The 25,094-nt window shown below is 44.9% G+C and overlaps 1 protein-coding gene across 1 annotated transcript in view; it reads right to left on the reverse strand.

The window, feature by feature from the left end:
• Positions 1-783: 783 nt before the first annotated feature.
• ZSWIM5 (zinc finger SWIM-type containing 5) overlaps positions 784-25,094 on the reverse strand; it is a 62,135-nt gene continuing 37,824 nt past the window's right edge. Inside the window, exons 4-13 of the mRNA XM_044441890.1 lie at positions 14,806-14,985; positions 13,344-13,520; positions 11,590-11,736; positions 10,875-11,012; positions 9,391-9,651; positions 8,407-8,542; positions 7,161-7,315; positions 3,629-3,792; positions 2,880-2,961; positions 784-1,886 (exon numbers count right to left, since the gene is read on the reverse strand). Of these exons, the coding sequence (XP_044297825.1) occupies positions 1,024-1,886; positions 2,880-2,961; positions 3,629-3,792; positions 7,161-7,315; positions 8,407-8,542; positions 9,391-9,651; positions 10,875-11,012; positions 11,590-11,736; positions 13,344-13,520; positions 14,806-14,985 (2,303 nt within the window). The 3' untranslated portion in view covers positions 784-1,023. The remainder of the gene's footprint in view (positions 1,887-2,879; positions 2,962-3,628; positions 3,793-7,160; positions 7,316-8,406; positions 8,543-9,390; positions 9,652-10,874; positions 11,013-11,589; positions 11,737-13,343; positions 13,521-14,805; positions 14,986-25,094) is intronic.

Genomic DNA, 25,094 nt, shown 5'->3' on the forward strand with positions numbered 1-25,094 from the left:
GCAATTCTTGCACCCATCCATCTGTACAAACACATGGAAAATGGCCAAAAGTAGATTATTTACACTGGGATTAACTGTTTTACAGCCAGATACCTGGTTTTCTGGGAACTTTGTATTCCATATACTGGAAACATGGTACAAACCAGCAGAGGCAAGGAGAATGCTCTGGTTGACAGCCAGCAGGCCAGGTCCACACCCTGATGGCCTTGAAACGTCAAGATGCATCTGGCTTCGCAGATGCCAGTCTGATGGTTCCACTTTCAAGGCTGGAATGTTGTCATACTTCTATATATTCTGGATCCATCACCACTCATCAGATACCACCCACCCAGCCCTCTTCATCAATAGTGCTGGGAAAAACCTGAGAAATGTTCATGTTTCCCATGTTCAGAAATGCTTAACAAGAACAAAATATATATATATCTCAGCCCACATCACATTTCAAGTATTCCCCCAAACAAAAAGAGAATAATTATAAATAATTAGAACTTTACAATTTAATAATTGACACATACACTATTGTATTTACAGTATCATAAATGCTTCTGTTACTTTTAGTGAAGCAATCCCTGAGAATAGTTAACTTTAGGTTTTTAATTAAGCATCTTCCTTCTCTCTCTCTCTCTCTCTCTCTCCACACACACACACTCACACTCACACTCACACACACACACACACACACGAAATTTGCCAGTTCTGGCAAGATGCACCTCTCGCAAAACCACCAGCAAGGAACATGGGTAGCAATGCAGGAGGCTAAGAGACATGCTTTCGTATCTCCAGGGTGGGGGTTTGCTTTCCAGCCTCCATTTGCCATGCCCTTTGGGAAAGAGGTATTCAGTTTCCTAGTTAGCTTTTGGTATTGCCGAGGTGTTTGCAAATGAATGGTAGGTAGGACGCAAACCCTTCCTGCCATGCTGCTTTTGGTTTACAGTCCAATCTTCTCTGAATGGAAAACTCCATCAGTCTTGCCTGGTAAGCGTAATTCCACCAACAGGGATCAGGGTTTCCTCGTGCAGCAGCTCATCCAAACCGTTCTCTCACTAGCAACATGAGTTTCTTCTTGCCCTTGTAGATCTGCTTGAGGTTGTCTATGAACTGCGCAAACTGGATGTGGCCATCCTGAGCCAGCAGGAAAGTTTCCCGAGCTTTGCTAAGAAACTCTATGAATTCTCCGTAATGCCGAGGGCTGATGTGGGTGAGCCGGGAGTGTGTGGTGTTGATGTAAGCGCTTATTGTAGCATCCAGCAGTTGGCGCAAAGGTGCTTTGTCCGTTGACATCAGTTTCCCAGAGTTCCTGCGGCCAGGAATGCCTGCCAGACCAGGTGCTGTCATGGTGCAGCGCCGTAGGATGTCAGACAGAACAGTGGCACAGTGAACGCTCTTCACCACCAGCGGGATAATGGCTGCCAGCTCATTCTTGCCCAGGGAGTGGCTGAGTGCACATGCCCAAAGCACATCATTGATGGCAGGGTGTGTGTCCTGATTATAGGCAAGGTTGAGGTGCGTCATGGCAAGCGAGGCTAGCTTGAAGGCCCGCAGTGGGTACCCTCGGTGCTCCATGTACCGTGCAATGGTGAAAAGCTGCGAGTAAGTCATGCCCGTGGAAGCAGCATCTATGACAATTTGGTAGGCTGTCTCAAAGGCGATGTGGTCTTTCTCACACAGAGTCAGGGCTGAGAGCGCACAGTTCTGCGGGTCCTTCATGGCACACTGGAGGGCCAGTGTACGGGCACAGCTGGCCAGCTCCTCTCGCTGCGGATAGTCCAGGCTGAGGCGCAAGATGGTGTTATGAGACATCACTGTCGCTGCTACTATGCTGGTGGCTTCAGTGGGGGTGAAGAGGGTATACCAACTCTGCAGTATGCTGACCAAGGCCCGAACACCTGCAAGGAGGGAGCAGTAAAGTAGCAGCATCATTATGAAACACCTGAAAGCATGGGGGTGCTGGAAGAGCTAAGCAATAACTTGGGCTTCAATTAGTAACAGGTGACTCTTGATACTTATTTCAGGTGCCAGTACTGAGGATTGCTTGCTAGGTGTAAATTGCTTTGCCTTGGTCTTAAAATCAGGGTATTGCCCTGCTCGATTATGCAAAATTTGCTATTTTTGCAATGCAGAATTGTGTTAACAACCAAGATCGCTGCGATAAGGAAGCTGAATGTCTAAATTTACTTATCAGCACAGGGCACTGTCTTTTTCTGAGTCTAACCATTGGTTTATTCAGCCCACTATTATCAGCACATCCCAGCAGTGGCTCTTCAGGGTTTCAGGCAGGGTTGTATCTTGCTCTCCCTGGAGATGGCTAGGATTGAACCCAGGACCTTCTGCATACAGATCAGGTGTTCTCCCACTGACCTATGGCTTTTCCCCTTAGTTGAGGCAAGAAGTTCTCTCATTTGACAGACTGTTACCCACAATGTCATCTTCACTGATAAAAGTTCCTTAGTATCAAATTCTATGTTTCTCTGTTTTCTAGCTGGAAAGGGCTATATCCTCTGTGGGCATGGTATAGTACAATAGATAACAGAATGAGCCATCAATCAAAATGCCTTCTACTCAAATCCCACTTCTGCCATGAGCTCAGCAGGTGATCACAAAGTTGAGACTTCTTGCAGTTCCCATACCTGCAATATGAAGCTTATAATGGCCTACCTTACAATGTTATAAGGCTTTCAACATGTCAATGCATATGAAGGGTTTTGACCATTTGAAGTGCAAGTACTGTTTTCTCCTCTCTGCTATGTTGTTCTCTGCCACTGCATCTCCAGGTTGCCATCTTCAACCTACCACTTCAGATCTACCACGGATTCATCTGAATGAACAGGCTGACTTTGCATGCAGCCTTCCCTTGTGGGAAGCAGTCCTGAAATACCCACCCACTTCTGTCGCACAGGTCACCAGCCATCGCACCATTTCCCTCCGTCTCCAGTTCAAGGTTGATAGGGTCATGCGCATCACCTGGGCAGAAAATGAGTGGAGAATTAGAATTATTTTCCCCTAAGTAAAGAGTTTATTCTTTCCCGGAATACCAGGGGCAGAGTAGAGCCAGGACTTGTGGGAATGTTGTGCTAGCCCTTTTTCTTTGTATGACTGCTAATGTGATCTGCCATCCCCTCAGAATTCTCTGAGAGCTGCAATCCTCACAGAAACTGATGGAAAACTAATTATCCTAGCAGTAATATATGGTTGTAATCGAAAGTATTTTGGGGTGGCTTGGTCTTTAAGGCTCATTCACTTTACAAAAGACTTGCTCCTAGCAGAGGAAAACTTGTAGAACTAGCTTATACCTGCCATACTATGGATTAACACACCAGGAGAATGGCCTAAAGGCACAGGATACTTTGCTGCTGCTGAAAATAGGCAGGCTTGACCTCATAAGCTGACTGGATGGGAGACTAACTGAAAGCTTTTCTGAATTCTTCAGAGAAGTGAGGTGTAAAAGCAGCTCAATACTTCAATGGGTGGCACTGCATATAAGTTCACTAAGAAGCAGTAGGCACACCCAAGAACAGAGTCACATTCAGCACGTTGCTTCTAACAGATGTGTCCCCTCCTGGGCTTCTAACATGGAACAAAGATCTGGAAAAGCTGCCAAGGCTTCCTAGTAAGCACTGCTCTCCCTTACCTGCAACCCAAGCTCCAGTGCCACATTGAGCAGGGTTGTGTCAGAGCTGTTGTCAGCAGGAGTTGCAATCTTGAAGGCATCCTGTGCCAGTTTGAAGATCAGGGAGGAAGAGTGGATGTTTTTCTGAATTGCTTCCAGGACCGTCCGTAGACGCAGCATGTCACCTGTATGGAAGGCAGCAGAGCACTCATCTTAGCTTGCTGGATTGTCCAGTTTGTCTCATTCAGAGCTGGCAAATTGTGCAGACAATGCTAAGCATAAGAGCACAAAGAGTCATGCTGGATCAGACCAATGGCCTATCTGGTCCACATTCTTTTCCTACAGTGGCCAGTCAGATGCCCACTGGAAGGTCACAAGTAGGACAGGAGCCTAACAGCACCCTCCTGCTCATGTTCCTCAGCAAATGGTCTACGGAGGCATACTGTTCCTAATGCTAGTGTCTGTCTTATTACATTTATATACCATCCAATAATCAAAGCTATCTAAGCAGTGGCCATCCAGGTAGGTGGCCATCACTGCATCCTGTGGGAATGAATTCCTTAGTTTAAAAACAAGTGGTGGCATTTCTTACAGGCTTGCCAGAGAGCAGGCAGTCAAGGTGTGAAGAAACATACTGCCTTCTAATCTATTAGAAGCCATCTCCAAATTTAGAGAATTGCAAACCCCAAATTGGCACCTACTGCCCGGAGACAGCTGCTGCCCTCATGTCCTGTTGTGGGCTTCCCAGAAGCCACTGGCTAGCCGGTGTTAAAAACAGGATGCTGGGCTAGACTGATCTGTACTCTGATCAAGCAGGGTTTCTCTTACGTACTGTCAACATACTTGAAAAGCAAGGGTAGGAAAAAGTTGCAAGTGCAATAAACTGGAAGTGACCTAAGCTAGAACTTTGAAGATCCTGGCATTCTAGAAGTGTGGTAGTGATCATGTTTATCTCTAGATAGCTAGAAAACTGATAAATGGAATGTTTATAATCAATTTGAAAGTCCCTGCTGCAAAGCAAAGAAGAGGAAAGAAATGTAATATTATCAATGGCATTTTTGTTACCTTTAGCACTAAACAAAAGCAATGTTTAATGTATCAAATAAAATAATCTTAGTGGCATGATTCCAAAGGGGAGGAGTTCATCTTTGCTCAGAGGAACTGGTGTTTTTAAAGGTGTCTTCAGTGATACCTGGCAAAGCGTATTTGATAAAGACTGCATCATGGTATTTGCCATCCTTTTCTAATGGAGCCAGCTGCCGTTTTGCTCTTTGCATCTGTCACTTGGTGGCTTCCCGGGGAATGCAGAAATAGTTCTGAAGATCTGGAAATTTTATTCTGATATATATCACAGCCCTTCCCAAAGGCTCATGACAGGTACAATATAAAAGCCAACCATGTTTGTAAAAAAAGTTGAAAGTACTTTTAAAATTCCTACACTCAACAATGTAAGTACAGTATTTTTAAAAATTCAGCTAGAGAGAATATTTTCTACTAGACATCATGAAGGGGACATTTCTATGACTTCCTGCCATTCAGACTTTAGCACTAAATTTTTGAAACTCAGGTTATCTCTTCATTCACCCCACCCCTCAGTTTCTTACTGCCAACAAAGCTACTAGATGCCAAATCAAAGCAGAGGTTGTAAATACCCCAAACCATACATTTTTGCTTTATGTTTTATCCTTTGAGTTTCCTTTAGTAGCCAGCATCTATTTGTCTTTGTTAGGGACTATCCATCTCATCCAGGCAGTGCACAGAGACTGTTCACACAACACAGCAAGCAACCTTGCATGATACGCAGTTTTTTTTTACCATGATCTATCTGACCGACATTCAAGTGGCTTCTAATTTATAGTGGCTTCTATCCTCCCTGCTGAGTCCTCCCACTGTTTACATGTATCCTGTCAATTTCAGTGCCTAGCATTCCATTCCAAGGTGCATCATATTCCCTGCTTATGCTACCTGCCTCTTCCTCATTGGCCCATACATACAGGCTGCATGGCTGGAGCAGCTTCTGCAGTTACCACTCTTTGCAAAGGACCCTGTAACAGCTGCATGCCAGGACCATGGTAGCCATGATCCTGGGTTCAGACAACACAGTAAGCCATGGCAGTATAGCAAAACCATAGAATAAATCATTGTTTATTACCATGGTTTCTAAAGACCAAAGTTACCCGGTGAAATAGCACAACTGTTTCAGACAAGACAAAAGATCTGCAATGATAAAATAAAAAAACAAAACAAAACCACCCTTGGTTTTTGTGCTGTCTGAACCTAGCCAGAGAGATCCATTGCCAAGTGCCTCACATGGAGAACGTGAATGCAGACAGTGCCGATTTCCATCTACCAGGAGGAGCTTCTATCAGCTAAGAGAATTGGGCAGATTCTGTAGGAAACAATGACTATGCCACACTGGGCATCTGATACAGATCATCAAAACTCAGTGATTACTGAGTGTGACTGCTTTTCTTAGAGCAGTATGCATGCTACTGTGGCCCTAATAAGGAACACAGCCAAAAGCTGGCACTGAATCCAGTAAAGGCACTTTGGCCAATTAGCCAGGGCACATAAATGGGAATCAATCTATGACCTGTAATGTGAGGTGCACTCAAGCTATTACACTGTGACTCTCCTTAGTTTAAGACAATCACTCTCCTCTAAATCTCCAGGCAAGAGTTTGTCTGTAGGCAATCCTGTGGAATAATGGGGTGGGGGAGACAGCCTGTGTGCCGCAAGGCATGGCTTAAAGTATGCCTGGGAAGCAGCAACAAGTCATTAACCAGATCTAGTTGGCCCCAGCAGCCTGCCTTCTCCAGTATTAGCAACCATCAGAGTGGACACAGAACCACATCCTGTACCCAGCAGCTTCTCATTACCATGTGGGAACACACCTTTGTCCTTAGGGATCCCACCATCCACCAAGGAGAGAAACTGTTTTGGCCAAAGAGTACCTTGTGCATAGCACAGACAGAAGGACTCTTCAATGGCAAAAGTTCAGTTCTCTCTGTGGATAAATTGAGCAGAAGATTTCCTTCTCAGCAGCTCAATTCTTTGGTACAGACCAACAAAAAGATGCCTGCAGTTTGGTATTCTCATTCTCCAAGGCGGTGCATAGCATTCAAAAACCTTTGATAGGATGTAGCTAGTAAACAGTGCATGCTTTCTGCCTTCCCTTCATTTCCATCCTTCTTTTCCCTCCCAAGATATCCAAGTTTATTTTGTATACCTCTGTCCATGAATGCACACATGCAAGTAGACAAACCTCACTTTTCTTCATTGATGTTTAAGTCCTGTGATATGAAACAACTCCTAGTAAAAGCAGCCTCTGGGACTCTGCACTGCAACAGGCATCTACAGTCTTCTGACTGAATATTTGTTGGTGAGCAATCTACCTGGAACAGCCTTTTGCCAGCCTAGTGCTCCTCAAACATGCTGGACTGCAACTCAGAATGCCATGAGCTGCGATCCAACACATCTGGAAGGCACCAAGCAGGGGAAGGCTGATGTAGAGATTGTGGTGTTCAGTTGTGCATGAAGCTTTTTTACCCACCTTTGGCTGCTGTCAGCATGGTGGAAGCCAGCTCACACTGCTGTGATTCCAAGTGTCCCAGAGTAAACCAACGTGGGTACCTACTAGGCACCACTGAAACCAGATGGTGAGAATGTGTGACATCACTTGAAGGAGTTGTTTCCAGAACAGGAAGTCTAGGAGGAACCAAAGCAGCAACATGACATCAGACAAGGATACCCACCTACCAACAGAAGGTTTAGAACTTCTCTGTCGCATTTTCCCATGGCATGTCAGTGGAGAGCCTTGTCAGAAACCTTTGAAAGGTTTCTTCAACATACAGATGCAAAACCAGCCTTGAACAAACTTGAAAGGCCTCTGGAGATTTAAGGAGTGACTTAGAAAATTGTAAAAGAAAAAAGTGAGTTTAGAAAATAACCCTTTTTGTGCTTTCATGTCAGGACCAAGCAGGATTGCATGGCAGTCATTGGATTTTACTTAATAAATGTGTGAGTGCATGTGTGTCTTGCTCACAGGCATTTGCCACAGTTTGGAGCTACCTGGTCATAATGTTTTAATTTAGAGGCCCTGGAAATCCAAGGAACAGGAAGCCAGAATTCTTCTTTCTCCCCACTCCAGAGACAGAGCTAATGCAAAGACACACAGTTAATACAGTCCCTGATGGTTTCCTGCATTTATTTTTACATCCTTGAAGATAAGGATGACACATTTGCCAACCCAGAAGCAAAGTAGCCAAGCCTATGTGTTCCCAGCCTGCCTACCCTTTCTAATTCTCTGTATATCTAGCTGGAACAGCAATAAACCAAGCAACATGCAACTACTCTTTAGTAAACATGTCCCATGTAGGGAGCATTCAAAAACTAATTTACAATGCTCCAGTTCTGTATTTGCCATCACCACCACTTGGCATAGGCTCTGCCTCAAATCCATAGTGAAGATACTGGAACAACTAGGGTCACTGAAATTTCAGGATGCTGTCTAGATTAAAATATCGCTGCTTTCCAAAAGCTAAGTATTGAATCAAAGCTTACTAATGAAACAGACCAACAGCACCTGCTAATCAGTAACCTTGTTTTTGCAGATTAAAAAAGTAATGTGTGTGCAACTTCTTTATAATTCTGCCAGGAAAATATTGCAACAATTGGGATGCTAAAGACATTTTAGAACAGAAGGATTTAAAATACAGCTTTAGAAAAACATCCTGAAGTTTTCATTTTGCATCACAAGCTGCTTTTTTATGGAAAAACGTGGGGAAAGAGGTACCAACCTCATGGAACGCAGTGCCAGTTTGTAGGCTAGGTCAGCATCGTGGGGCAGCAAGGCAGAGAACAGGAACTTGGCAAAGGTGTGCATGGGCACGCTTTCTCGGTGGATCACCTCGCCAAGGCCACTGAAGGGGCCACCTAAGCAAAAGCAGAGCCATTTCAGTATCTGTGTTGCAAATGCAGCCTCAGGATTTCAGCAGAGGAAGTTCTGTGGGCATGGCAGGTACTCTCCTGCTGGTCTCCTTTCTGTATTAAGGATTTTGACCTGAGAACTTAAGTTTCCATGGGTCAGGGGAGACACCATTGGTGGGGTCTCTGCCCAGAGGCCCAAACATCATGGACACAAAGGGCCCAGAGGGACAATTTCTCTCCGCAGGACACTGAAACGCTGCTTCTATTCCCCTCTTTTCCAGTGCTTTGAACTCAAACACCATCACTAGTAAGAGAAACTAAGGGGTAACTCTCCATTCACTCTCTGTCCCCCACATGGCTGTTGCTCCTCCACCCTCTGTTGATTTTCAGGGGGAAATGCAGAAGTGTGAATATGTCGGGCTTTGATGCAGCTGGAGTGGAGGGGAAAAGCAGTGCCTTGGCTCAGGCAGAGTGAGGCGCTCCCTGGGCTACCCCTCTCGTTCAGTGCATCTGCAGCAGGAGAGCCTTGGGGCAGATAAGTTGCAGGCATCACTGCAAATGCTTCCTTTTCAGTAAAACAGCAGCAGAAGCAGCAGTGACAGAGAGGGAGAAAAGGTATGCTGGCAGCAATTGTGAAAATGCAAGATGAGCTGTGTGTGCTATTCCCAGAACTTAGGGAAAAAGAACATCCACACTGTCTCGCTCTTCCCAAAACAGTGCACTCTTTCCCTCTAACTGTGACACAAACAACCCCCCTCTTTCCCATAGCAGGACATGCACTGCTGCCTCATTGTTCCATTTGAATTCTCTGAACATCCATCCCTGATGGGGATAAGGCACCTCAGTCCCCTCACCTTCCAGGAGCAGGATGCACTGCTTGCGTAGTGTCTGCACCAGCACGGCATCCAGCTCCAGCTCCTGCAGGCAGGCAATAATCTGCTCCTCATTCCGCCACACTTTGTCTTGAGCATAAAGGCCCTCGGGCATCACCCGCTGCTGCCCCATTCCCATCAGTGCTACTTCCAGAGCTAGGGAGAGGTAGGATTCCCCATTCTCAGGAGTGCCATTGGCCACTGGCACGTGTTGATACACTGGAGGCTTCGGGTCACCAGCATCTGATGGAGAAGAGAGTTACCAGCAGGATGGTAGAGAAGTCCCCATGTCACGCTTGCCTCCCACCTCCTTCCAGGATCCAGTCTGATCCTTGCTACTGGTCTAGTTCTAGCCTGTCCACAATGCAGTGGCCCACCATTGTTTGCTTCAGCTATAGTGGGTTCAGGTGTGTGCCAGCAGCCACTTTGAGGATTCACCATGACATGCAAACTGAGCAAGGGTGAGTGACTGCTGTGGTTAGCTAACCGCCCACAACCCAAGGACTGTCTCTGTGTCATCTGTGCTGCGATAAGCTGCAGCAACTGCCTGCCACAATGTGCATATTCACGATGGCTGTCAGTATGCACTGCAACCCACTGTAGCTTAAATAAGAGACCCTAGGAGCCAACCCAGTGGCTATTTCTTGGTGTGGCTCAAGGGCCCAAATATGCTGGTTCAGTTGCATGGACATACTCATTGACTCCAGACCGGCAACTTCTGCACAAAGGACTGCACTGCATGGAGATCATAAAGAGTACCACAGGAGCACTTGGGTCCCTTGGGCGACAAGCAATGTAACACAAAAGGTGTCTGCAAGCTGGCATTATTTTGGGATCCACTTTGGCATCCTTTGCAAAAGAAAAAGGCTTGTCCTGCTACCTCTCCTATGGGATGTCTTGTGCTCACAAGAGGAAGCCAGCCACGCAGAATACGTATTGACAATCAGGATATCGTACATAAATTGTAATGGCTGCCCAGGGAGCATGATGCTAATAGGTGGCTTTTATACAAATTAATTGATTAAATGAATATCCTGTGCTGACTCTACAGATTATAACTGTAGTCCAAAGTTCCTGATTAATGCATGCTAGAACTGAAGGGCATCATGCTCTGGTCCCATCCACCAACCCAGAGACCAAGGGCAACTTGGAAGCTGTACCCCCTGCCTTCCAGGAAGAGCATGAAAAAAGGTGGGGGAGTCCAGCGTGTCCCCACCCGTCAGCAGAGAAGGACTTCCCTTCCTCTCCTCTCCCTGTTTTTTCCCCTTTTGTATTGTATCTATTAGATTGTGAACAGGGATGGGGGACTCTCTTATCTTTTGGTTTTTGAACAATGCTTATTCTTAGCCATCAGTTCAGCAGCAGCAGCAGCAGCTTGTAGATGGTGCTAAAATGGAGGCAAAAGAACAGAACAGTTCTGCTTTGTACTCAGTGTTTGACAATCCAAGGTTCTCAGAATCTCCTACCTGAAATTTCAAGGCAGTTCTCGTCTTCTACTCGGCATGCTTCGGTCAATGTGAGAAATAAGCAGCCAATGGGATTGAGCGGATGCCCTACCCAACTTTCCAGATTTGTGATAGTGGTCGCTCCTCTCTGCAGCAGTTCTGGAGCAGGAAGAATAGAAGAGAAATCGTTCAATATTTATTTATTTATTTATTTATATTTGTCTTGCCTTCCTACCATTCGAGGCATCTTCTCTGGCTCCAACAGAGAACAATGGACACTTCCAGCACTTCTGCAATGATGGGGCTGCCTTTCTACAGGGTGCATTTGTGCTCTGCTCCTCCATCACAACCAGCTTGATCCTACCATTAAGCAGGCTGAGGTGGCCACTGTCAGGCTTCAAGTGTTGGGGCAGCATAAACCCCATCTTACCTTGTGCTACGACAAGAACAGTGGTTAACATAATCTCACAGCAAGACGGCTATATATGTGTCTGCACACACATGCATACATTCACTGCATGGGCAACTGTCTCATTAAAAATGTTGGATACATTTGCTCTAAGACCAACATGTGGTTGGGGCATTCAATTTCTGACTATCCAGAAAAGATGTAGGAAACTACAACTTGGCACAGCTGTGCTGCAAACAGCACCAAAGCCATCCACCAAGTAGGCAACCACTACTGGTCACCTGCAGGATTGGCATGAAGCCTACGCAACAACAGGCTAATCCATACCTTTCTTCTGATGCTTGTATATCTCCAGCTGCCTCTGCTGTTGCAATCGCAGGGTGTTGATTATAGCTACAGTGAGACGGAGTGCTTCCTTGGGGTATCCATGTGAACGAAGGGCATCAACACGGGCACAGGCTGTAGGGACATGCTCTGTGGCATAGTTCAACCACAGTATACAATTAAGCTCAAAATATAGACAAAGGAAGAGAAATAACTCAACTGACATTAGGAGCACAGAATTCTAATTCTACTCTTTTGTTTGGTTCTTTCATAGCACTGAAATACACATACAGATATATTATGTGGTACAGCCCTTCCAGAGTCCTCCGTGAGAAGTAAATTTTCCACAAGCAGGGACAGCTCCCACGTAAAGCAAGGGTTTTAGCCTAGCCTTGCCTCAGACATGCCAGATTTCCAAGGGAAATAAGATGCTATGTTTTTTGTGTACATTTCCTGTTAGTGAGGGGATAAGACAGTCCCCAGATCCAGTGTCATCTGGGCATTCAAAGAAAAGGCTACAGTGGCTACTACCCTCACATCACCCCTTCATTCATGTCTTTTTGTCAGGAAAATATTTACATTTCTTCCTGTAATTATTACAGACTTGGGCTCAGCTTCTTGAATGCCTCACTGCAAGTGCTCTTGCATGTAGTGAGTATTTTGTGCTTTTCTTAAAGACTTGCTTACTGGAAAACAGCTTGCCCCTCTGTGCAGCACAATTGTGTGACACAGACATTCATCTGTTCCTACTGGCTGTCCTCTACCTGAAGTCACAAGTACCGCTGAGAGGATTATGACTCCAAGGGAGAAGTCATAAGGAAGAACAGACGACACGCTGCATGAAAAGCCACCCAGGTTCTGCTCCTCTACAAATATCTCTATACAGGATGAGGATCATCTCCAAAGGCAGTTTCTTTTGCTAGTTCCTTAAATGTAGCTATACTCTCTTTCCTCATCTTTCTTCCACTCCTCAGCTGATTTCAATGTTGAGCAAATGCTAATAAAGTCTACAGATGACCTGAGGAAAGGCTCAAACATTTCCAAAAATTTATCTCTAGTGTTTGTTTGTCACATGGAGTAAGACCTCTTTCTCTGAATTTATCATTCAAACATTTCTAGCAAATCAGAAGCAATTCCAAGTGCTTCCAGAGTCCTCTAGGGGGAGCTCCGAGAAAAGTGCAGGAGGCAAAACAGCAACCTTTTAGAATTGCAATGTGCACTATCAATACCTTCTGCAAGAATTTAGCAAGTTAAGAAAGAATCGAGGTAAATAACTGAGGACCAAGGAACAGGATGCAGAGGTGGCCTCAACTAGCTGCGGCACAAATCAATTGGCCCCAAAGAGACTCGGCCACAGCCACTGGATCCAATAAATGCACCCATCAAATCTGATTTTGCTTCACTTAAAATATTGCCACTTGGGTTGCTTGTGCAGTTGGATCAGTCTGGCAAGATAGTATGGTGTTCCTGGATGTGAATATCCTGAACAGTGCAGCAACAACTGCTCTTGATAGCCAGAAGTAAGCCTTTGAGGAAGGCACCCCATAGGCACTGGAATATTGCTATGAATGCCTCGAATTCTCAGGTTCTGAAAGAGGAGTCAATGTTCTTTCCTAGAAAATGACCACATATTCAAATGTGTGCTATTATTATTCTATCATGATAGGATAATTTTTGCAGCCTTTTCTTAAGCAAACACAACTTTCCTCCATCAGCATACTGGATTATAGCCATTGTCAAGAAAAGTAACAGCTTACCCAGCCACAATGGCTGCCCCTGCGAGTTGAAGAGAAGGCCCTCTCCATCCCTTTGGTAAGAGGGAGAAATATAGAAGTCACTGCTGATTATCCGCTGAAGGTGACTATCCTGCCAGTGCAGATCACAACCTTCGATGGCACGAGTGAACACTGTGCGTCTCGGCCTTGCTAAAGAGCCTATAAGTAAAAGAACATGTCGCATGTCCAAGTGTATTCTAAGGTCTTCTCTGACCTTTCACATAGGTCTGGCTAAATATCCATTTTGCCACAGTGAGTCTCTCCACTGAGTTGTTCCCCACCAGAACTGAGCTTAGGGGCACGAGAGAGAGAGCAAGTGGAATATAGGGGGGCACAGAACTCAAAGGCCTTTCTCAGGGGCTGCTCCCAGGACCTAGAGCTTCCTTAGGGGGATGCTCAGTTGTCTCCCTCTTTCCTCTCCTTCCTCTGACAGGAATTTTGGTTCTTCTCATTATTAGCTGTATTGAGTGCCATTTCCTTGGTGGAAAGGTGGGGTATAAATCAATCTAGCAAAAAGCACTGTTAATGCAAACAACATCCAGAAGCACCAAGAACACTTCCTTTCAAAAAAGGGCACTACTAACTCAGGTTCATGTCCTCTACTTTGACTACTGATAAGCAAAGGCTTAGGAAACTCTGCACTTGAAAATACCAAGCTCTAACACTGCTATAACTTCTGCAATGTGCAAGTCTGCATAGTTGCCCAACAACAAACATCAGGGGCCTTTTAGCCCACAGCATATAAGGGCAAAATATGGCAAAATATACCACTGCATATACAAAGAAGTTCAAGTTACACTACTGAGACTGAGCACAAGATAGCCCAGTAGAAGGAATTACTGAAGAGACAGATAAGCTGAGTAGAACTTGTTTAATTTTCTTGATTATATTTTGCGGGGGGATATTTATATTGGCATGTAAGGCAACCCAAGTTACAGCAGTGCCCGTATATCCCTGGATATCTGCCTCCAATGACCCCAAACTAGCAAGTAAGCACCAAAGAGAAGAGGAGAGAGCAAGAGGGAGAGAGGAGAAGTGCAGAGAGAAAGCTGAGATGAGCAACCAGAGAAACAGAGAAAAGAAGAAAACAAGATTTATAGCATTCTAAAAATGCTAACATTTGTACTTCAGCAATTTTTGCTTAATTGGCTCTTTTAATCAGAATACATCTTACACAAGGCACAAACAAGGTAAGAAGCTCCTGCTGGTAGAGCCATGTGCCTCCCTACTGAAAACATCATTCAAATACCTCCATAAAGGAATCTATCAATTGACATGCAGAGGCAACAATAGAGGTAATCACTCATCTGAACAAGCATTATTCTCAGGCACAGCTGGGATCGTCTTGGTTTTTTTTTCTTTCAACTGCTTGCTGCAAGGCTGGGGATATCCAGTGGGGAAAAGGTTCCATGGAAGAAGACAAAACATTCTCATTTCAACTTACTTTGCCTGTGACTGGAGCTCTGAGTAAGTGCACTAGTGATGTTGGGAAGTTCATTGCCATAATTCCCATCCTCCAGCGGGCAAACATCCATATCTCCCCACTTCCGGAGCTGTCGCAGCCAGCATGCCTTCTCTTCCAGCGTGCAGTGTGGGTTTAACACAATGCACACCCACAGCGCCCCTGTAAGAGCAAGCCAGGAGCAACCATGCAGAAGGAGTTATTCAGCATTATTTGACATGGACATGCAACAAGGTAATCCTGCCACTTCCCCACCTGGGAAAGTTTCAGGCACATCTACACCTTGCTTCAAAGAAATGCACCGAGCCCCAGAGGGCTAACTGAGAAAGTAAAATCCCTAACTGAAGAAAATATTTCCATAATAAAGCTAAACTGCATTCCTGAGAGATGTATCCAAGATCATTTTGGTCTGCCAGGACATATTGTTTGAACTGCACATCAAAGCCCACTTAAATATATGCCAGCAAACCCGCGTCAGTTACTCCAAACAATCTGATTTCTATCCTGTACACGTCTGCTCCACAGTATAAAAGGGGCACCAGAGTAGAATTTCATCTACCATTGTTCTTCAGCACATCTGCATTCAGGTGGTTATTGATGCTAATTTCTCAGAACTACTCCAGTGAATGTTGAAGTTCTCTGTAGTATCCTGCCGGCATAACACCCCGTACTGTAATCTTGCCATGGCTCTCAAACAAAGCAGAAACCACAAGAGATAATGGAAAGGAGAAGATAAGAAGGGTAATATATGGTAGTACTCAGGCTTCCACGTTCTCTGCCCAAAACCACCACCACATCCCAGAGGGAAGGCCCCTAGATGTAATGCCTTCTTCCAACTGGTTTAAAACAGCAATACTGAGAATGTCCCACCTGTAAGGATCTCTTTCTGATAATCTGCTTATAAAAGGCCAAATGTGTTTGTTCCCACTAGATTTTTCTCCCCAAAGCCACCCTTGCTTTAGGCTCTTTCAGGGCAGCTACCTGGATTTCAAAAGTTACAACATTGTTCTTCCAGCCCTGGCACAAGCTCTCTTGCCACCTGAGGTTGGAGATAATGCGCTGTCACTGCATTGTACCCCTTCCCATCCATGGCATTGTGCCCCCAACCCTGTCACACACGCCCTCCCCTTATCATTATGATTTGCTGGTGCTGCAGCCACTGCCACTGGAGAGCCGCGTAGTAGAAAGAAACTGGGCCATGTGTTCCTGAGAGCTTGCCGAGGTCTGATGGGGCAGGGTGGAAGCAGGGCAGCGGCAACAGGGTTCAGGGCACAATCCAGTGGTGGAAGCAGGGTGGGGGCAACAAGCCCTCATGGCAGACACTTTCCTGCTCCTCCTGCTCTGTTCCCTGATATGGGAACCAGGCTCAGCTTCCCTGCCAGACGTGTCTATCCTGATCTTACATGAAAGGTCCTGGCAAGCAGGATCTGGCCAAAGATACTCACAATCCAACTTGCAGACTTTCCCTCTGAGGACCTATCATGGATTCATAGTGTGAGAAGCCCTGGCTGCTTAGTGATTGGTGATTCCCAGGCCAGGAGAGAGCTAATGATGGGTGATTCCCAGGCTAGGCCAGAACTAATTATTGGCAGAGCAACTCCTCCAAGCATCAAAAGAGTCCCTTTCTCAATAAAGAGAGAGGCACGGACTTCTGTGCCTCGGTCTTGCGCAGAGAAAGGTAAAATGGCAGTGTGCTTGTGGTGCTAATAACATCAGAGAAAGAGGCAGGGTACAGCCGTGTGATTTGATTGATTCTGTTGCATTGTTCCAGTAAAATCTGTCCCTTCTACCACAAAAGATTCTTCACCCTCCTTTGTGTACATACAGCCAAGCCATTCGCAACAATCACAGATCAGCATAATCATGATGAAAAACTAGACAAACTAAGGGAAGTCTTCCTTAATCTGAAATACAGTTCTGGTGCAGTGCTTTCAAAAGCCAGATCAATTCCTTTGGATTAAATATTCCTGTGAAGCACTTGGCATAATGAATAGAACAGAACAACACCGGTAATCCCTTACAGTTCCCAGCTAAACGTTCGATACTGAATTATAGGGAAATGTACAAACAATTCTTGAGAATGGTCCTACCAACACAAATGCAATTGAGGGGAAACCCTCTAAGCTTCAACAATCAGAAATTAAAGACAAAACCTTAATTTGATTCAGAACATGGAATCCATCTAGAAGCAACCTACTTCATCAGATTGAATGGATAGAAAAGCAAGGTGGGGAAGACAGACTTGGCCGATAGGCAGCAAACATTCTATTTCATTAAAAGAGATATCTACTTTAGGCATAGCATGCAAACATACTGGATAACTATTAATATTTATCTCTGTAATGTGCATAAAACTCACAATTACTGTGCAAGCTAGATGGATATAGTTAAGTGTTAGTCTGAGATCCTGCTCTGCTGCTTCCTTTTCCAACTATCCCGAAGTCTTCTTGTCCTGGGAGTTTAAAATATTCACCAAGAGGCTTTCTAACATTTCTGGGTTTTATATCTGTTTTATTTCCAGTCAGTCTTTGCCATGTACTCATACTTGTTGTATACTGTATACTGCTAGTGGGCATGCAATACATGATCCTAGGAACACAATATTCATAGACTCACAGAATAGGAGAGTTGGAAGGGGCCATGAAGGCAATCGGATCCAGCTCCCTGCTGTTGCAGGACACTAATTTACACCATCCCACTCAGATAGCTGTCCAGTTTCTTTTTGACATGCAGGGGTAAGGTTGCATCACTGGAACCACTATGGTTGGTGTTGGTTGGGGCACAGTTGGCACTTGCTGCAAAGTCTCATTCCATGCTCTGAATCAAATGTGCAGCTATTCCATCTTTTCCTCTTTAGCAGATTTTTTCTGGTTAAAAGTGGAAGAGGACTATATCTGGACCACCATAAAATACCGTGAATGGAGCAGGGCAATTGCACAATAAAAACCCCTTCAAAAAGTTGTACTTTGTACTTCAAATGTGTATCCCCATTTCTGCAAGACCTCTATTAGATCTTCCCCATCCTGTTCTTTGCTTACTAAGGATGCACAAAAGCATTCTTTTGTTGGCTCCCAACGGGTTTCAATCCTCTGTTTGTGCTCCAGGCACGGCACACAAAATTGTGGATGCTTGGCACCTTATTCCCCCTTGCCTGCCTCCAGAGGGCCCTCAAACTTACCTGTGGCAAGAAAAGGAGGAGGGGCAGCAGCAAAGGGAATAGTAGGGTGTTTGGTGAAGCATCATGTCCCTGCCAAGAAAAACACAGGAACTACATGTCACCCTGTGCCCACCAGAGAAATGGACATGATTGGCATTCTGTTCTCACAAAGCATGCTGGGACATGCTGCCCCCGTCTCTCCTTAGTGGGAATGCAATGCTCCATTGAGGAGCTGCCTCAGTTGCAAAAACATCAGAGAATGGTGTAAGCACTGAGCCAAGTCAATATCAGGATCCTACAAGGTTATTTGCAAACAAGTAACTCCGCAGATCCCTGACAGTCACCTAAGTCAATGCTTACACCTTTCCCTTCTCCTTCTCCTGCTCCAGGTACATTTGGGGGCCTTCTGGGGACAGGAGAATGGGAATTTGGAGGTCATGAAGACAGGGGCTCAACATACAGGCCAAAGGCTGACCTTGCTTCACTCTCACCCTCTTATGAGTAATCAGTGGAAGGCACTAGCTGTTACAATTGCTACTTGTAGCATCACTAGTGCAACCTTCAGTTCCTAGGTCAATAAAATTTTAAACAAATGCCAAATATGACAGCACAGAGCTTCCATGGAAATGCTCCTTTTTCTTCCTATAGACAGAATGGATCTCGGTTTACAAGCTAAACAGATATGACGTAAGAGATGTGACTGCAGACCAGACTTCCCACATTAAAAGCATACGCATTCAAATTAGCCATGAGAGGGAGGGCAGTGGCATTGGAGGATGACAAGTTTAACTTTCCCCAGCACTGCTTTTTATTTAAATCTCTTTTTCAAAGTAGACCCACTTGCAAAAAATACAGTTAGGACACAGTTCCATGCATCCTTAGGCAGCTAAAAGTCCTCCTACTCATCCAGCCAAGCTGGTTGGGGTGTGCTGGGAGTTACACAAGTTTCCTGTCTAAAGACACAGTTGATTTGCCTTTGATTTTTTTTTTTTTTTTCCTCCTGCAGGGATAGCCTAGGGAGGGGGGCAATTTAGACTGCAAAATTAGATGAGAGAATGGACTGAAAGCCTCCTTTTCCATCACCACTGCGCTGATCAAAATTAGCAACCTCTACAACTGTTTTTTAAACAAACACACATGCACACAGAGTTTGGGAGAACGGATCATAAATCACCCACTTCTCTCACTTGCTTAGGCCCTCCAAGAAACTGCCATCACTCACACTCTTCATTAAGGGGTCAGAGAGGTGGGTCGTCTCCTAGAACCTCCCTGGGCAATCCTGACTCTTCCCTTCTCTCATGAGCTATTCAGCAGCCAGAAAAGCCCAGTCGCCTAGCACAGCAAAGCAAAACAAGTGATATTCCACTTCAGCTCCTGCCATCACTGACCATTGGCTATGCTGGCAAGGGCTGATGGGGCTGCAGTTCAATCTTATCTGGATGGCTACATGTTCCCTAAGATTTCTCAACACACTCCAGAGAGCAACAGACATTAGGGGGAATTCTTAATGGGAATCCAGGACAAAATTATCTAGTAAAAGTGAGAAAGCGCCTGCATTTCTTAAGTGTACTTAGGAGAGAAACTAGTGTCCTTTGAAACTGCCACCATATTAGAACGTACAAAGTTGGATTTAGGAAGGGCTCTTTCTGTTCATAAAAGGCATCAGGAGCCAACAGAGATTCACTACTGGAAGGAGGGGCAAGGAGGCACCCCCTTTCCCTGCACACCATTGTATCACCTCTCAAGCTATTCTGGAGGGATCCCCTATTCTAGGGTGACTTTTCAGGAGGCATGGGAGATGCTGCAGAGAAAAGGAGAAATCACGATCACCTCCTTGTCCATTTCTTCCATAGTGAGCAGACTTCTGCAAACCATTATTTTGGATCAGACCCACAGCATTCAGGTTTTGGTCCCAAAAGTTACATAGAAAAACAGGCACAAGTCAATCAAAGGCAAAGAATTCGGCATTCTATGTAAACTTTATGGCAGTGATTTTGTGAAAAGCTGCTTTATGCTGGTACTGAACGCATGCACTCTGTCACACACAGAAGCATCTAATGGGCCAGTTTCATGGAGTTAAAGGTAAGCAGGAAGCAAGTTAATACTTTCCCACCAACAGAACAAGCTGTAAAAAGAAAAAAGAAAAAAGATGACGACTTCCCAACTGATACTTGCTGGGTTGCCTCCAGCTGGGCCCAGAAACTACTAATTCCACTCACAGTCAGCAACTTCAGCAGCCCTGCATAATATGCAACCCTCATTGCCGAACACAGACAACCAGCTTACGTCTAGCAGCCTAACAGTGTTTTGTTCACTTCTTGTGCTTTCTGTTTGTCTGAAGCAGCAAGCAAAGGGATGCAGCTGGTCACCACATTCAGCTTGGGGTGCTGAAGGTTGCCTGCCCCCTTCCCCATCTTTCCCTTACTGCTATCCAAAGCCTGTTAATCCCCCGCCCTGTCTCCAAGGGGCTCAGTCTCTTCCACACACCCCTGGTGCCTCATCAGGAGCCCCCACCCCACCCCTGACATTCCAAATGGATTGTTGGGGACAGTTGCTGGCTTTTCCGTCAGGGGCCCCTCCATAAGTACAGGACAGCCACCCTTGAACTGCAGTGACTTCCTTTCCTTTCCACCCACAGGAATGAAGAAAAGCAGCTCTATAGATCTGGCGTTTGAAGTCTCCCAGCTGGCAAATCTTCCTATAGAGTTCAGTAGCCTGCAGCAGGGCTGCTTTCCCAAAGCTGCTGGTTTAAAGAGGCAGTTCTTTTGATACAGGGCTCAGAGAGCACCACGATGCTTAGTGTAACGTAATTGACAGATCTGGCTCCTGGGTAGCAGGTTTTGAAACTCTCCTTTGGATTTATATAAAACAGCTGATCCGAACCTCAGACTGCTGGAAGTAAATGACAGGGGATGGAGCACTCTCTAATTGCCCTGTTCCTCGTGCATGTTCTTCTGAAATCTGGTATTCGTTACTGTCAGAAAAGGAGGATAATGAACAACACACACACTAGTGAGAACCTCCTTGTCTCACATTCTTACCAATCTTTCTTGAAGCACTGACAAAATATTTCTGATGCCTTTGAAATAAGAAAACCATGCTGGACAACAGCAGTGGTCCATTCAGTCCAGTGTTCCATTGCACACAGTGACAAACCAACTGCCCATGGGATTGATCAAACAGGATGGGTATGCGAGTCCCGCCTGCCCAAGCTCCTCACCAACTGATGTGCACAGACATGCTGGCTCTGTTAAAAAAGGCAGCACATAGCCAGCAAGACTAGGAACCACTGATAGCTTCCTCCTCCATGGATTTGTCCAGTCCCTTTTAAAGCCATCCAAGTTGCTTGTCATCACCACTTTCTATAGCAGTGAATTTCATAGCTTAACTATGTGATGAGTGAAGAGGTACTTCCTTTTATCTGTCCTGAATCTCCCACCAATCAGCTTCATGGGATGACTTCAGATTCTAATATTAGGGGGAGAGAGAGAAAGAAATGTCCCCCTTTCCATTTTCTTTATACAATGCACAATTTTAAACCCCTCTATCATGTTTCCCCTTACTTGCCTTTTTTTCTAAGCTTAACAATCCCAGTTGTTGTAGCTGTTCCTCTTAGAGGAGTTCCTCCAACTTCTTGATAATTTTAGTTGCCCTTCTCTGCCCTTTTTCCAACTCAGTGGTATACTTTTTCAGGTATGGCAACCTGAACTGTACACAATATTTTATGTACAATTACATCAAAGATTTGCACATGCAGAGCATGATCTTGTCAGTATTATTTTCAATACCTTGCCTAATTACGTCTAACACAGAGTTTGCCTTTTTCACAGCGGCTGCACAGTGGGTTGACATTTTCATCAAACTGTCCACCACCAACCCGGGATCCCCTTTTTGAGCAATAACTGCAAGCTCAGATCCCATCAGTTTATACCTGAAGTTGAGATTTTTTTTCTCAACATATATTATTTTACACCTGCTTACATTGAAATGTATTTGCCAGTTTGATAGTCTTTCCCCCAATCTGGAGAAATTCTTTTGAATTTCCTCATGACCTCTTTTGGTTTTAACCATCCTAAATAGTTTGGTGTTCTCAGCAAACTTGTATACATCACTGCATACTCCTAATTCCAGATCATTTATGAGTAAGTTAAAAAACACTGGTCCCAATACAGAATCCCACCGGTTATATCCCTCCACTGGGAAAAATTAGCATGTATTCTCACTCTGTGCTTGCTGCTCTTTAACCAGCTACTGATCCATAACAGTACACCCCCTTTTATTCCACGACTGCTAAGTTTGCTCAGGAGCTTTTGGGAAGGGACGTTAGCAAAAGCCCTTTGGAAGTTCAAGTAAACAATTTCTACCAGACCATCCCTGTTCATGCTCTTAAAGAACTTTTAGAGGTGAGAAAGGACATAACTTTGCAGAAGCCTCATTTTTTTCAGCAGGATTTGTCCCTGTATATGCTTTCTGATCTTATCTGTAATGATGCTTTCAACCAATTTGCCCAGAACAGTTAAGCTAATTAAGCTAACCACCCTGTAATTCCCTGGATCCACTTTTAAAATTGGTGTTACACTGCTCATTTTCCAATTCTCTGGTACAAAGGCTGATTTTAGGGACATATTAAATATCTTGGTAAAAATTTCAGCAATTTCATGTTTGAGTTCTTTGAGAACTCTGGGATGGACACCTAGTGATTTGTTAGCTTTCAGCTTGTCAATAAGGTTTAAAATTTCATGTTTTGTTAATACTATCTGCCTTAATTCCTCAGACTTCCTTCCAGAATACTTAAGTTCAGGAACATGTATCTGTTCTGCAGCCTCTGCTGTGAAGACTGATGAAAAAAAATCATTCAACTTCTCTGCAATGTCTTTATTGTCCTTTAGTGCTCCTTTAATTCCATCATCATCTACTGGTCCATCCAGCCTTTCTACCTTGCTTCTTTCTTTTGATATAGTTAAAGAATTTTTTTTATTGTTGACATTGATGTTGTTGGCAATACGCTCCTCAAAATGTTTTTCCCCTTCTCTTATTATCTGCGTGCATCTCCCCTTGCACAAGCTTGTGCTACTTTTTGTTTTCCTGGTTTTGGGCAAGAATTCCACTTCTTGAAGGAAGACTTCTCTCTCATAGCTTCCTTTACTTGTTAACCATGCTGGTGACTTCAAGTGAGGAAAGGTAGCACAATCTGTGCCTCTGTTTTTATGGTTTTGCATAATGTCCGTGCATTTTTGAAGTGATTTAATTGTTTTGACTCCCCTCTTTACCAGTTCCCTCATTTTAAAGATGTTTCTTCTTTTGAAGTCAAATGCAATTGTGTTTGACCTCTTTAGCGATCTTCCACCTAACTGCATCTTAAATCTGATAGCACTGTGGTCAATTGTTTCCAATTGACTCAATAATATTTACATGCTCTACTATGTCCGGGACAACCCCACCTTGGATTTAATCTAGGATTGCCTCCCCTCTTATTGTTTCCATGACCAACTGCTTTAGGGTACTGTCATTTAGAACACTGAAACATTTAACCTCTCTGCAACTTATCCAGTCAATGTGTGGGTAAAGTCACCCATTATTACAGCACTGCCTTTGTTTGAATCCTCCCTAATTTAATTCTCCATCTTCAAATCACTCTGAGCATTCTGATGTAATGACACTAGCGTATTCCTAAGACAAATTTAACATTGGAGCCCAGAATTGTCACACACAGTGCTTCTGCAGAGGCATCTGCACACTTCGTATTATCCAGTCTGCTGGACTCTGTGTTATCCATAAAGTAGAGCGCAATTGCTCTTTCAGTATACCCTTCACTGTTCTTCCTATATGGTTTATATTGAGAGAAAAGTGTCCTATTGGTTTTTTCCATTCTACCAGTTTTTCTTAATGCCTACTATATCTAGACTTTCCTGTAAAACCAGGAACTCTGGCCTATGTCGGCTATTTTGGCCATGAGGATTCTAGCATTTGCATAGAAACACCAGACACAGTGCCCTTCTCCAGTCAGATACAATTTATGCTCTGGCACTTCGTTCTCTCCAGCTGGTTATTGTGTCTTGCTAATGGCTTATTTCCTCCCCTCCTGTATTTGAGCAATCAGAAACATTTCCCCCTTCATCCACTAGGGATGATTTAGCCCAAACTGGATACTTCCCAACTCCTGTTGGGTTTCCCCCAGAAATTAATTTGCTGCTAATTGGTTGTGCATAAGCCACACTGCATGTCTGTGTGGGGATACTGCATCTTGTGCACTAAGAATATCTGCAATAAGACTATGCAGTAGGGATATGCGAGGAATCCATTTGCTGGTGGGAATCTGTCTGATTCCCCAGGCTAAGCCACTTAGACTCTGGGCCACTTTGCAGTTTATGGTGAGAGCAATCAGCATTTGTGGGCACTTGCCAGGAATCAAGCTCCATGTGGCGCGCAAGCAGCATCCCATTCTCCCGTGAGCTGGCAGCAGAGGCAGCAAGAAGAGAAGAAGGCTGGGCCCTGGGAATGGTGGCTAGCACTCCTGCTTGCAGCACCCCATTTCCTGTGTGTGCTGCCACTGCCACCAGCAGCAGTGGCTGGGGAGGAAGACTGGTGGCTAGGAATGGTCACCCACATGCAGCATGTGGCCACAGCCAGCAGTGAGTGGAGAAGGAAGGCAGACGCCATGCCCTCTTGCAGCACTTCCGTCTTGCACATGGCACTGCTGCCAGCAGCAAGTGGGTAAAAATGCTGTTTGCCAGGAATGGCAGTTGTTGTGACTGCTTGCAGCCCCCCTTTCCACATCCTACAGTCACACCCGATGGGGAAGGTTGCTGGTTGTGCACCCATGGGTCCATGAGCATCTTCATACTTCCCCTTGGTTCGGCTCACTTTGTAGGACCAGGCCAAGCACAAGAAGATGTCTGTGGATGCTCGAGGGATGGATTTCAAAAGGGTTCATCCATACTGCGTCCAGTTCTGGACACCAAGATTTAAGAAAGATGCAGGTAAATTAGAAAGGGTCCAGTGGAAGGCAACAAAAATGATCCAGTGTTTGGGAACACTGGCCTGTGAGGAGAGACTGAGACAACTGGGCATGTTCAGCCTTGAAAAGAGAAGACTTAGGGGGGACATGATATCC

The sequence above is a fragment of the Varanus komodoensis genome, unplaced genomic scaffold, assembly GCF_004798865.1.
Source record: "Varanus komodoensis strain SLA01 unplaced genomic scaffold, ASM479886v1 scaffold1, whole genome shotgun sequence".
Classification (NCBI taxonomy): domain Eukaryota; kingdom Metazoa; phylum Chordata; class Lepidosauria; order Squamata; family Varanidae; genus Varanus; species Varanus komodoensis.